Raw genomic sequence first — 13,258 nt, 5'->3', positions numbered from 1 at the left:
TCCAAATGTCTCGCGATACGTCAATGTCATAGGCTGATCGGTCTGCGCAGCGCCGCATGCGGTCGACTGAAGAGTTGGACTTTTTTTTAAAACAGCTGATAAACAACATCCCTCAAAGAAAATATAGTACATTTCTATGCCGTTTTCTATTCATTATTCAAGTCGATCTGCTGGAGCCTTAGTGACTTTTATGTAGGTTTATGATGTCAGTGAAATTTGTAAATTGAAATACATGATATCATTACAATACCAAATTCAAGAGAAACAGTACATTATAATCGATCCCACTCTTAATATATTAATATGTGCGTGAGCATGTGAGCCTCATTTCTTATTTCATTATTTCAGTATGACAACACTGTCCGAAATGATCCAAACACCAACAAAGATCATACACTCTAAAAACTCCTGGGTTATTTCTTTAACCCATTTTCTGGGTTATTTGTGTTGGGTTAAAATTATGGGTTATTTTTGACCCAGGAGTTTTTAGAGTGTAGGTTTGGCTCTGAGAGACACATGTTGAGTAAATGTCCATCAATATGAACTGTAAATAGTTTTTAGTGTGATATAGTTTTTTAGGAATAGATGTAAATGTGTCTTGACCAAAGAACAGTTCCAGTAACAATCACATTCACATTAAATGCACTCAGGGTCCAATTTATTAGGCCACTGTATACAGTACAGACTACATTCAAACGTATGTCAATGTTTTAGTTATGCCTTTCTTACATCCATTTAACCATTGATAAGTTGGTGTTTCCGCAAATTTGTTCCACTGAAGTTGAAAGGTTTGTCTGTTTTCTGAAGTGATGTTGTCTAATTTCCTTTTATCAGACAAAGGTAAAGTGCCATTAATAATCTGGAAAAAAATGACACACATTAAAGCTGAAATTGCAAATGAAAATACTTCCGTTCGTGAAAATTGTACCACTATTCATTTGAAGCAACATTTCAAGGTCTTCATCTTTTGAAGTGACGCCGGTTCTGGAGACAATACAAGCCCTAAGGTGATAAAACAATGTAGTTCATTACTTCTATGAAACAACTTCGGGTTGGATGTAAAAACATTTACGAGATAATAAAACTCACGTGTAGGCCAAACTCGTACTCCAAAAGTGCAGATGGAGATGTGAGATTGAAAGAGCCCTCAAACAAAGTCTTTACTTCAGGAACTTCCCCAAAGACCTCCATTAACAATGCCAGACTTGAATTGAACGCAGGGTACACATTCTTTGATTTGTGTTTAAATCCACGATCCAGCCAAACCGTTTCTGAATCAATATTGTCATAAACAATTGGCTGTGAAGGAGACAAAATGGTTTCCACAGCAGACAAGAAGGAGCTCAGAGGCACGATATCAGAATTACCCATAGCCGTATGATTGATCTTGAGGTTTTCTCTTTTGTTATATATTTCATAGTTCGAATCAATTTCTAACCCCAAATACACACGTCCCAGGTTTCCTTTACACGTAAGCATGTCATTTATGTCATAGTGCACGTTGACATCATTTCCAGCAATGATGCCGTTCCCTGTGGTCTTCAGAGAGGACTGCAGCCCATCGGCGTTCACAAAGATAGTAGCTTCATTTTCCAAAGTTCCGTTAATCATCGTATTTTCATAGGAAATGGAATCAGTCGTTCCTTTAGTGACAGACTCAATAGAGATAAATGAAAGAGTGGCCTCCATCTTCAAATGATTCTCAGCATTTCCATGTTTAACACCCATCGAGTGTGGATTATCAAAACTGTACTGGATCTTCAAGGCTGACGTGGACTTCGGATGCGTTTTGGTGTCTCCAGATAGTCCGTGAGTGGCATTAATACTAAAGGTTGGCAGCTTCATCTTCACAGTCGTGTCTGCAGACATCACAGCCTCATAGTTCTCTACGTCTAGAGTAAGAGAACCGTCATGAGAACCTCCGATATGGATGTTGTCCAAAGACAAAGACGTGGACACCTTCAGTCCGTCTTTTGTAGCTACGCTGGTGGTTCCATCAAGCTTGACCTTCAGTTCCTCAAACACAGAGGCAGTCACAGCATTTACCCGCATCAGAACATTTTCTTCCGGAAAAACACCAGCAGTTGCATTTAACTCGAGAAGAGAGGACTTGAAAGACATTTCGGAGGCAATGAAGCCCAAAGGAACAGCAAACCTGTTCTTATGATGTTCGAGTTTGGCACGGAGGTCAATGGACTGGTCCGTGTTGGCGAAGGTGTCCCATTGACCAGACTGTTCAAAGATCAGGTGTTTGACTTGCAGAATATTAAAACCAATGATAGGCACTTGAATCACTTGACCCAAGACATATCCAGGACTGAACACAGCACCTGCAGCAGTGTGAATGCCCGTTTCTAATTTGTTATTGATGACTGTGTAGTTATGGCTGTAATAGTACGGCTCAAAGCGGGCCAGTGCCACTGTATTGATTCGCTGTATGTCCGAGTTAAGGGTAACAGAATAATAATTCTGGAGTTCAATCTTGTCTGACAAAGACTTGCTGAGGTTGATCTCACCCTTGTTCTGAAAGTCGATTTCAACATCACCAGGACGAGCGAGTATGTTAACAGCATTGGTGAGGAAACCGCTGACGTCTCCAACAAGCTCTGTGTCATGAGCTGCCTTGATGTCCACCTTTATATCCGCCAGTAGGGCCTTTCCAGAAGCAACCAGCAAGCTGTTCTTGATGAACGGAGACTTTGTTTCAACACGAGCGTCAAATACGAAGTGACTCTGAAGGACGGCATCTGCATTAGCCGTCATCTTTATTTTCATCGTTCCACTCTCAGTGTGACCGTTGAGAGCCAGGTTGGCAGTCTGGAGGTCCATGTTGAAGTTCAGGTTGCTCTTATGAGTGCCTTCGTCAGAGAATCCGTAAAAAGCTAATTTACCAGACCCTTCATTTGTTACTTTCACCAAGAATGTAGCAGCTTCCTGATAGGCTAAAGCTTTTTGATTGAGGGTGATATCATTTGATAGAAACAATGTATGTACGATCAACCGGTGGTTGTAATCGGTTTCAATAGAGTAAGATGTACCGTCCTCTATGCTGTAGGGAGCGGTGTGCACTCTGGAGGCAGATGTGCCAGCATTGGGATTCTGCTTTGGTGACACCTTGATCAGAGTCAGTGTTGCTTGTTGGTCACAAATCAGAAAGCCTGTCATCTTGAGAGTTTCAGACACTTTTAAATGGGTCTTTTCAAGGATGGACATCTGTGCAGTGAAGTCCATATTATAGAGGACATCATATAGAGAGGTTCCCTGAGAGGTAACAGAAGCTGTGTATCGAGGGTGTCCATCTGAAGCATCCTGGATGTCCGCAGAGGTGCTGATGGTGTACATTGGGCTGTTGACTCTGATCTCACCGTAGAGTTTTCCAAAAGTGAAGTCAGAAATCTGAGCAAGACTGTTGTGAATGGCAGGAGCAGAGTTCCCTTGAATAGCTTGTCCAACATAATTTGACCTCAGAGAAGTTATGGCATCATCCAAGAACTGTGTGATCTGGATGTGAAGAGACTGTAAATTTTGAACCAAAACCGCAAGAACGGTTTCATCATATTTGAATCGCTTTATGTGCTCAACCATCTCTTCCAGAAACGCTGCTATCTTTCCATCAGGTTTTGAAAGACTATCCCTCGCATTGCCATAGAAAGCATTTACATTTTTAATGACATCTAGTTCAATTAATAGCTGCTTTGCAGCATGAACAGATAAACGTTGAACTTCATCAATAATAGAAAACACTGCATTCAACTTCTCTTCAACATTTTCAAACAGGACTCCCTTAGCCATCAGTTGCTTTAAAATGTCCAGTTCTTCACTAAACTGGTTGGTCACTTCCATCACCAGCGTCTCAATTCCATCCCTGAGATTGCTCAGAGAGTCTTCCAGATCCTCCAGTCTTAATATATACTCAGGCATATTCTGGGTAAGAGTCAGCAAGTTATGTTTGAGCTGGACAACTCTTCCCTCGAAGTTCAGATCAGACGCAACGTTTCTAACATGCTGGGGTAAGTTTTGAATTTTTGCTGCAACATCCTCTCTGTTAATATAGTTTCTTAGAGCTTCACATGTTCTCACAAGAGCTACCCTGATGTCTTCAAGAGTGGAAGGCAAACTTACAAAGGTCAGCAGGCTAATGACACGCCCGTCACTTTTCTTATCATACTTTAAGAAACCAGAGATGGAAAGGTTCTGAGTGTTGAACGGACCGTCATTAATGCTTCCAGACCCTTCCAGGCTGAGTCTCTCTGGATTATTATAAGAACTAAATTCATTATTTATGGCATAGTCGTTTACTTTACAATTCATAGTCAGGGTTGCGTTTTGTTCCGCTGGGGTGATCATGGTGTGAAATTTATTCTCAAGTTTTGATTGGATGGAGACACCTCTGCCTATTTTAAGGGTGGTTGAGACTCTGCACCTGTGAGAATGCACAATGGCAAATGGCTCGACTTTCAGGTGAGCTTTTGTGTCGATCTGGACATGCTGTGGTCTATTGATGTGTATAAAACCTTCACCGACAGCAGAGGCATCAACGTCGAGTCTTAATGGAGCGGTTGTGCCACGAGCCATAGTTTCGAAATGGAAATCTTCTGTAGACCAATGGATTTGATTTTTAAATCTGCCAGCAAGTACAGCAATCTCCAGTTCAGTGTTGTGTCTCAGTTTTGTTGTCATAATCCCTCCTGTGGTCCCGCAATTGGCATTAAGAGTCAGATTCTTGTAGCCGATGTCAAAGGTGTGCTGCAGCTCTTCCAGAGTCAAGAGGCTTTTCACTGATGCTGTGCCGCTGGAGGACAGGCCGTCCTTGTTGATGGTCAGAATGGCTTTGTGGGCTGCTGTGTGTCCGGTTAGTCTAGCAGAGGCATCGCTATTAACCGTTAGACCAACAGAGTCTAGTGTTCCAGTGATCTGGGAATAGATACGTTCTTCAGAAAGGTCAATTGAAGTGACGATTTTACTGCTGGCTGCTTCTGCACCCGCTCTGGCCTCAGCTGTGTTTTGGATCTTTAGACCAAACACTGATGATTTTGTACCTGATTTTAGAGCAACCTGAGATGTATTGACGGTAAGCTCTGCAGTGTTGGCGAAAAGGTCTTTAAATAGTGCCGTGTTAGACTGAATAGATAGCCCCTCATTGGTAAAAGCTGCAATAACCGTGTTCCGAGCCTGAAGCATTGAATCTGTTTTAAGTGAAGTATCAATGTTTGCCTTGGATTTGAATAGAAGGAGAGAAACGGACTGAGCAAGGGTTCCAGAACCACGTACTTGACCTGCCTTAAAGGATCCTTCCAGGTTTCCATCTCCAGAGATCTCTTCAGCGCTAAATCCGACCTGCCCAGTGTGCTCCAGAGAAATCTGGACTCCTACAGGACTAGTCACTTCCAGCTTGCTATTGGATTTCACGCTGACCTTTCTACTAAATTTGACTTCCTCCGCAACACTGACACTGACATTAACAAGCTTGTGGTTAACTGTTGTCTTTACATTAGCCTTGAAGGAATCGCTTGGTGTGGAGTCAACCACCGCAGATCCTGTTCAGACGAAAAAGTGGATTAAAATAATGTGCATACAGTAGTTCTGTTTAAAGAAAGAACACTTCTTACCTTTAACCTTCATGGACAGCAGATCAACAGAACTCGTTCCAGTGACTTCCGCATTAGCAGAATAGCTAGTGTGTGCAACATCATCTCTTTCAGCAGTCACAGCTGCTTCTAGATTGTAGAAGTTGCTGTTTAGTTTTCCAGACACCTTCACCATTCCAAGAGTCGGCACAGACAGCGACACACTTTCAGGAATGAAGATCTCTGGTAGAGACATATCAACAGATGTAAGAAAACTGAAGTACGGTCAGGTTTGATGTGTAGTGAAGAAGTTCAGACCTTTAGTGGATTTCCCACCCACAGGAAATTGAAGTGTCATGGTTTTTTTATGCTCTCCAAAGGTATATTTTGCAGCACCCTCTCTATTTAAATCATCAAATGAAAGTTTTTAGTCAAATCTCAGTGTGTATTTTAAGCACACTACTGTACATGCATTGGATTATTTTATCAGGGAGAAGATACTTTGATTTATACATAAAAAAGAAACGAAAATGTGCCAGATTTAGCCGTACTGGCTAATTTCCATCAGTCGCAGATTGATGTTAAAAACAAAAAACAAGAATTGAATTAATGTGCTTTAGAAGACCATTTATGCTCACATGTTTAGGAAGAGTCTCTTGGGAAAACTGAATGCGGGAACTCTCAAACCCTGCACACATGTAATATCAACCATTTATTTATTCTCATTTTCCCTTGGCGTATTCAAAAGCTGATGAAAAGAAACTGGGGAGCTTTTTTACCTTAACTGACTTTTCCAGAATATCACAGATCTTAATTTTATTGTTGAGTATCTGGTAATCTAAAAGACTCTTGATCGTGCCTTCAACATCACTGTTGATGATGTTGTGAATCTCAGAACTGACATCTGAATTCACTTCAACTTCAATCTTCTTACCATCTGACATTGAAGAGATTTAATAAATAAATTATATTAAAAACATTTCTACATCATTTTGTGGCGAGCACGGTGGGACGAGAGCCTTGAGGGAACGATCTGAGACTGGTGCTCGCGCCGCCCTGCTCGCCACAAATGCATAATTGACAGAACAATTCAAAGCATACCATATTTCAGGATGAGTCTTTGAGCTGAGGACGTCTCCGGGAGTTTTAGGTCACACTCAAGTTCAACGATCAGCTCTTCAGCGCGCTTCTCGACGTTTGCACTCACTTTAGATTCAAGCTGAAGAGACGGAGCGAGAAGCTCCGCAGAGGCCGCGTATGTCTGTCTGTTAAGCTTCACCGTCGCTGTGCCCTCGAAAGACGTTCCTGTTAATAAACACATGGAAGAATTTTTTTCCCAGGTACTGTATGTTTCAACAGATGATGACCCAAACCTGTATCTCGTACCTTCAGCTTTTACCTCCACCGTGACTATGTCCGTCTCATCCTCGCGCTTATAGCTGATGGTGGCTGTGTACTCTGTGACCTCTCCTGTGCTTTGCAGCTCAACAGAAAATCTAAACATACATCCGGCGTATATGCAATGTTCAGGAAAAATATTGTCAAGTCTTTCAATATCAGTATGTGAATCACTTTAACTTACTTGCTGTCACCATTCAGAGGAAAATAGGGGGCAGAATCGTTCAACATGGCATCAGAATATCGCAGTACTGTACAATACTTTAGTCCGGGGAAAAAACGAATGCAATCAATTTCTGTGAGCTCCCCAACGTCAGGAATTGTTTTAGATGTGCCGGCACCAACAGACACTAGAGAATTTCTGTATATGAAGAGCATCATGCATGTTTTAACAAATAGATTTTATTCACTTTCATGAACGGACTGTATCCCACAAAACTGAAACGTCATACGTTATGCTGATGATCTTTGTCGGGTCTTGAGGAGCAGGAACGGTGAGCTTGACCTGGTTGTTTTCCCAAGAGAGTTTTACTTTAAAGCCGCTCTCGTGATAAATATTAGTGTGCATCTTCAGACCGGAGTGAACGTAGTCAGGGAAGTAAGCGCCAACCTCGGTCACAAACTCAATACCGACAGATGGCATGAATGCAAATTCACCCTGTAATACAGTCAGAAATACAGCGTTCATTTCACATATATTATTATTATTAATATTGATTGGGTTAATGTTGGACTCACCATGTCCAGATTAAAACTCAGTCCTCCTTGGACTCCAGGAGTTAAAATACCAGACAGAGAAACTCTCAGCGGAAATCCTGAACCAGTGGGCAGGTAGAACTCATTATCCATGAAGATGTAGTGAAGAAAAAGATTGTTATCCACGCTTGAGAACAAACTTCTGATGAACTGCTTCAAAAATATCACACCAAGGGTTTAAATCAGGTAGAAGATTTCTTTATTCCAAATCTATTCAAAGCGTTGTGAAAGTAAGTTCTGCACTTGCATTTTTAGGGAGCATCTTGAGGAGATTCTCAAACATCTTGCCAGCAGAGTTCACCATCTCCTCCATATCTTCAGTTTTCAGATAGCCAAGTTCCGCACCCAGAAGTCTAATGTAAACCAGAGCCTCGGAGGAATCTTGGACCTTCAGTTCTCGAAAGAGCTTGTTGACATTCTGTCTGATTTCTTGGACTATGTTTTGAGTCGTCTACAGCACACACCGTGACAACAGGACACTATTAAAATAAAGCAAGACTTCATATTTTATTTGCTACTCTGTACCTGTCTCCTCCTCCTGTCATTCCTTAAGGCCGGAAATATGTCATTCAAGACATCATTGACCTGGAGGGGCATCTTGTTGGCAGCATAGAAAATTGTCTTCATCGCTGTGTCTGGAAAGAATCCATTGACGCCGAAGAGAGCCTCAACAAAGGGCTCGAACCCTTTACCTTCCATTCCAATCTGAAAGCAAGAAAATGAAAACAAGATATGAAGTTTAGACCCAAGACAATATGTTCATGAACACATCAAGTAGAAACTGGACATGGAATGGGCGTTGTACCTCAACCAAATCCATATCAAATCCAAAAGCATCCAAGGTCATTTCCAGCATGAGTTCTCTGGGAAGTTCTTCGGGAGATTCAAAGATCATGTTCCCCTCTAGAGAACCCATTTTATAGAAGCGAGAGAATTTTGTGGGATCCATTAGACTCCCAACTTCATTGCTCTGGAAGGCCCCTAGAATCTTCTGCTTCAATCTAAGAATTAAAAATGACAAAAGTCACTTTAAGTCACAGTTATGTAGTGAGTTGTATATGATCTATTGCATTCATACTGCAAAGTCTCCGGCGCTGTGGAGCTCAGGATGCTGCTCATATGAGAGATGATGAAACTCTTGGTCTGAAGATTTTCCTCAGCGTGGAGTGCTTCTGCCACCTGAGAAAGTTCAGCAGACGTAGGATCCTTCATCAGGATGAGATAGGCAGCAACACGCTTCTGTACGACTGCAGTTCTGTCCAGAACCACACGCATGAGCACCTCCCTGCCCTGTGACAGACATGATAGAGCCGTTAGATCGACACTCAGTCAGGAATGAGCTACAGTATTTTCTCCACGCAAAATACTTTCACCTGCTCAGGTACAGGAATCAGTCGGTAGACCTGGACGGCAGCGCGCTGGATTACAGGAGATGCAACCGGCTGGTTAATGCATCGTATCACAGCAGACATCAAAGCCGGGCTTGCCGCTTTCATGGCCACTGCCATGTTGCCAATCACCTGTAACATGTAGAGTTTGAATTACAGAACATAGCTTTAATTGTAAATTGCGAAGATGATCTGTAAACATACTCTCAGGGACAGAAAGATGTGCTCCTGGTCGCCTGTACAATCACCGATCTGTTCGATGAAATGAGCGGCTACTGACTGGATCTCACCTATGACTCCCTCTGCATCATATAACCTGATGTCAAAAAGTTTTAAAGTCAATTAAAACTTCAACTTTACTCTTTGTGGAATTCTCAAGTTATCTCACCTTCTCACAGCATTGCTAATTGCATAGTAGATGGGTTTGCTTGGCTTAAACTTTGCCATTTCCAACATTTCCATCACAAGTACACGAGAGGGACGTAGCATCAATCCCATTACGTACACAGCGGCATCAATCTCTGCTGAAGATCTATCAAAGGTCCTGAAAACTCCCATAATAGCCCTGTTGCATTCTGGGGTACCACACTGCAGCAGAGCTTGCAACATCAGAGACTGCGAGATCTCCAGTGCTTCACCAACGGCAGCTGCGAGAGTTTCACCATTCATCCTTCGGATCGTACCGATGAGCTTGTGGGCCAGGTGAGCTCTCTTGTGTCCATCCTTAGACTTGGAAAGCTGAGCAAGTTCCCTCACAACAGCAAGAGCGTCTTCTTTATCCTGAACTGGGCTCATGTCTACACTGCTGTCTGGATGGAGTTGTTTCATGTTGGCCACATCTGAAGGAATGATAACAGTCAAGTACAACGTTTGAGTATTCTTTCACGCTGCAAATACGTATGGAAACAAGGGGTTTTCTTACTGTGGTTAAAGACCCTGTCGTTATGTTTAGTGACTCCCAAAAGCGTGACAGTCTGTTTGCCGATATTGGTCACTCCAAACTGTCCTCTGATCGTGGCCATAGCCAAGAGACAGATAGCAAGTCAGACATTCTTGACAAAAGAGTCATCAAACCCAATAAAGTACTTACTTGTGAGAAAACGGAACAAGAAGATGTCTCTCCGTGCAAACCCCAGAGGTCATATGATACTTCTCACTGTCAAACTTGTAGTTGCAGGTCTGGGTGCTCCTGATCAACCGAGCATGAGGACAGTGCTGCTTCAAAAGGGACAAAGACAAAACGTTTGACATCTCACTTCACATCAGTCCTTGGTTTTAAGTACGTTGAAGTGTCTGGGAACTCACCATGCCAGCGATGAGAGCTAGGGGACTTGTGTGATCGTTGACCGGTTTGAATTGGTCACATTTGGACAAGTCTCTGTTGAGGGTGACGTCTGTGGCGATCTTCTCTCTGCTGTTCACAATGAAGACAGTCTTGCACAGGCCATAGATGGTGGGCTGAGATGAAAATACATTTACAGTTATGCATTTGGCAGACAAGCTACTTACATTGCATTGCATTGTACTATACATTTGTTTCCGAGTATGTGCAATCCCCTGGGATCGAACCCATTAGCCTTGGCATTGCTAGTGCCATGCGCTAACCACTGAGCGACAGGAAAGCGTGATAGAGCATCAAGTGTCCAGTTATCGTCTCACCGTGTCTTTGTTCATCTTCTCTTCAAGTACAGGAACCGCAAGAGCAGAGATGATTCCTCTCTTGATGTTGAGAATGTTGACCAGCTCCTCCTCCTCAGGGAAGAGTTTGATGTCATTGTCTCTCTCGACAGTGAACTTCAGAGGATACCTGAGCAAAGAGACATTGAGCACATACCACAACAAACATAGGGTCATGAAACCTTTCAAGAAATCACTCTTCATATGCATGACATATGGTGACGGAGAATAAGACGCTCACTTTTCCATCTCAGCTTTGAAGTTGTCAGTGCCAGCAGCTGATCCAAACACAGTCTTTCCATCAGCATTAACACCAGTCACTTCACTCGCTGTGCACTCACTGGTGTGTATGATGTAGCTGCATGGACCTGGAACCATTATCGCAACCTGACACAATGTTTGCAGGAGCAAGGTTTATTTTTCGCTGCATTGCTGCCAATATATAAAAATCAATTGTCGGTTTGATGATGAACACACACCTTGCAGCTGACCCTCGGGCCATTGACCGCTCCATTTAAAGCATTCAAGGACTCAGCCTCATAGAGATATTCATACTTGTGAAAGCTCTTATATACTTTGTCCACTAGGGGCAGCAGAGCAGTCGTTAAAACACATTAAATGTCCAACTAACCGCTACAACTGCTTATTATCAATAATTACATTTAATGTCGAGTTTCGATTACTGTAACTGTATTGGTTGTATGGAGAATATACAATACATGTTCATACTTAAGCATGGTGCTTCTGAATCTCCTGAATCTTGAGTCTCTGCAATAAGAAAAATGTCTCATTGAAACAGTTTAACAGTAGCAACAGTTGCAAACGCAGAATTCCTTTGTATATTAAAGACATCCTGATATTACACATCTCATCAAACCTCTGATATATTCGTCGTGTGATGACATCATTCTGTCTAGTGTCTGAGGAGAGATGCAGGAAATGAAACACTTACTAGACAGTGTGAAGATGGACAAGAGCAGTAAAAGACAGAGCTTATGTCTCCTCATCATGACTTCAGGTCCGTCTCTCTCTATTCTTGTCGCTGGTGAAACACTTTTATAAGCTTTTAACATTTCAGCCCCCCGGTTCAAAGTTCATGTCGCCGCTCAATACATTTCGAAACATCTGATCGGGATACTTCATAAAGTCTCAATGCAGGAACAGAATTTCTTGGTTTTCTTATAAACATGAAACTTTCTGGTAATGAGAAAGCAGACGTATGAATTATAGGGAGGTGTTATTTAGTGACCTTTGACCTTTTCCAACAAGGCAAGATGAGCATTTATCTCAATATGAATACTTTAAAGTGTAAAACTCAGTTTTAATGATAATTGTCAAATTCATCTTGTATTGGGCTTTCGGACCACAGGAAAGATTTCCTTTTGGAGGAACACTTTAAGCTCTTTCTCCGAGGCGGATAGGAACGACCCGTGACGTAAACAAATGCCGATTGCCTGAACTTCTGTTGTTTTACATGTACATTTATTCCTTTGGCAGACGCTTTTATCCAAAGCGACTTACAAGCGGGAGAGCACATAAGGTTTTGTCAACAGTACACTGGGAAAACTCAAACAATGTGAGGTAATCCATTACATCAAGTCTCTTTTGAGTTATGATGTTCCCAGGTTTAAGCAGAACTAACATGTTTTGAGTTTGTTGTACTGATGCACGTTAATTCCTTTGAATTTTGAACATTTTGTAAGGATAGATTTTATTGACAGATTAATAAAGAAAAAGTCTCATTAAGACAACCTAAACATTTCAGTTGCACCTTCATTTAACAAACAGAGAGTGATGTTACACACATGACTGCTATGGCATTGAAATTGCGATCATTTCCACAAATATATTACACAGTATTTTGTTCAATTACATTAAATGACCCTTACTTTACTCCTTCAGGGGAAAGTTACTCATTACTTACACCCAACACTGCGTGTTGATTTTGTGAAGAAATTCAATTTCAGGTTACACGGTGTGTCGTGGAGAATATCTGACTTCCTTTTACTCAAGAACTTTTATGAAATCGCTGTTAGTGGTATACAAGAAAAGAAAGGTTCTTAGCTTTGAGATGGTTGTTTGTCATACGTATCTGAAAGCTTGCAGTGTAAATCATTGAGATATATCACCATCAGATAGATTATCATGATCATATCTGAAGACGGCGTCTTTTCTGAAGTAGTGCACTACTCAGTGTCACCATCTGAGGGCAGAACACGTCATCTCAACATTCACATCAAGTGTGTGAGTGTACCACATGACAAACAAATCCACATGAAATATAATGCAGCACATGTAAGAAATCAGTGATGATGTCACAGTATTTCATTGGGACGTCTAAACAGAACCAATCATGTGGAAACACAAAATACTTGTTACAGTACCTGAAGTCTCAACGTAAAGGATATTGGTCAAATAACAGCTGGAACGTGCAGTGCATGCTGGGAACTCTCAATCGCTTGTTTCATGTCA

The 13,258-nt window shown here is 41.8% G+C and overlaps 2 protein-coding genes across 5 annotated transcripts in view; one reads left to right on the top strand and one right to left on the bottom strand.

Annotated features, from left to right (window-relative positions):
- Positions 1–641: 641 nt before the first annotated feature.
- apobb.2 (apolipoprotein Bb, tandem duplicate 2) lies at positions 642–11,827 on the bottom strand. Of its 3 annotated transcripts, XM_079475176.1 has the most exons (27): positions 11,739–11,805; positions 11,516–11,554; positions 11,266–11,369; positions 11,028–11,173; positions 10,769–10,916; positions 10,415–10,567; positions 10,200–10,327; positions 10,032–10,117; positions 9,498–9,948; positions 9,314–9,425; positions 9,095–9,241; positions 8,800–9,011; positions 8,527–8,722; positions 8,247–8,426; positions 7,969–8,172; positions 7,704–7,871; positions 7,418–7,623; positions 7,150–7,326; positions 6,954–7,063; positions 6,669–6,872; positions 6,347–6,504; positions 6,206–6,255; positions 5,886–5,968; positions 5,610–5,810; positions 1,090–5,537; positions 929–1,002; positions 642–859 (listed from the first exon to the last, which is right to left on the bottom strand). In XM_079475176.1, the coding sequence occupies exons 1-26, from the start codon at positions 11,794–11,796 to the stop codon at positions 961–963; spliced, it is 8,211 nt and encodes a 2,736-aa protein (XP_079331302.1). In that variant the 5' UTR covers positions 11,797–11,805; the 3' UTR covers positions 642–859; positions 929–960. The 3 variants fall into 3 exon arrangements, with proteins under 3 accessions (XP_079331302.1, XP_079331303.1, XP_079331301.1); XM_079475177.1 differs by having other exon boundaries at positions 642–1,002; positions 10,200–10,324; positions 11,739–11,827; XM_079475175.1 differs by having other exon boundaries at positions 642–1,002.
- Positions 11,828–11,890: 63 nt separating this feature from the next.
- mettl24 (methyltransferase like 24) overlaps positions 11,891–13,258 on the top strand; it is an 8,120-nt gene continuing 6,752 nt past the window's right edge. For both annotated transcript variants that reach the window (XM_079474928.1, XM_079474929.1), the window contains exon 1: positions 11,891–12,367. The gene's annotated coding sequence lies outside the window, so the exon portion shown is untranslated. The remainder of the gene's footprint in view (positions 12,368–13,258) is intronic.

Source organism: Barbatula barbatula (assembly GCF_947034865.1).
Source record: "Barbatula barbatula genome assembly, chromosome: 15".
In the NCBI taxonomy this organism is placed as follows: domain Eukaryota; kingdom Metazoa; phylum Chordata; class Actinopteri; order Cypriniformes; family Nemacheilidae; genus Barbatula; species Barbatula barbatula.
Note: the sequence above shows the minus strand (reverse complement) of the source record. Positions and strands in the feature narration are given on the sequence as shown.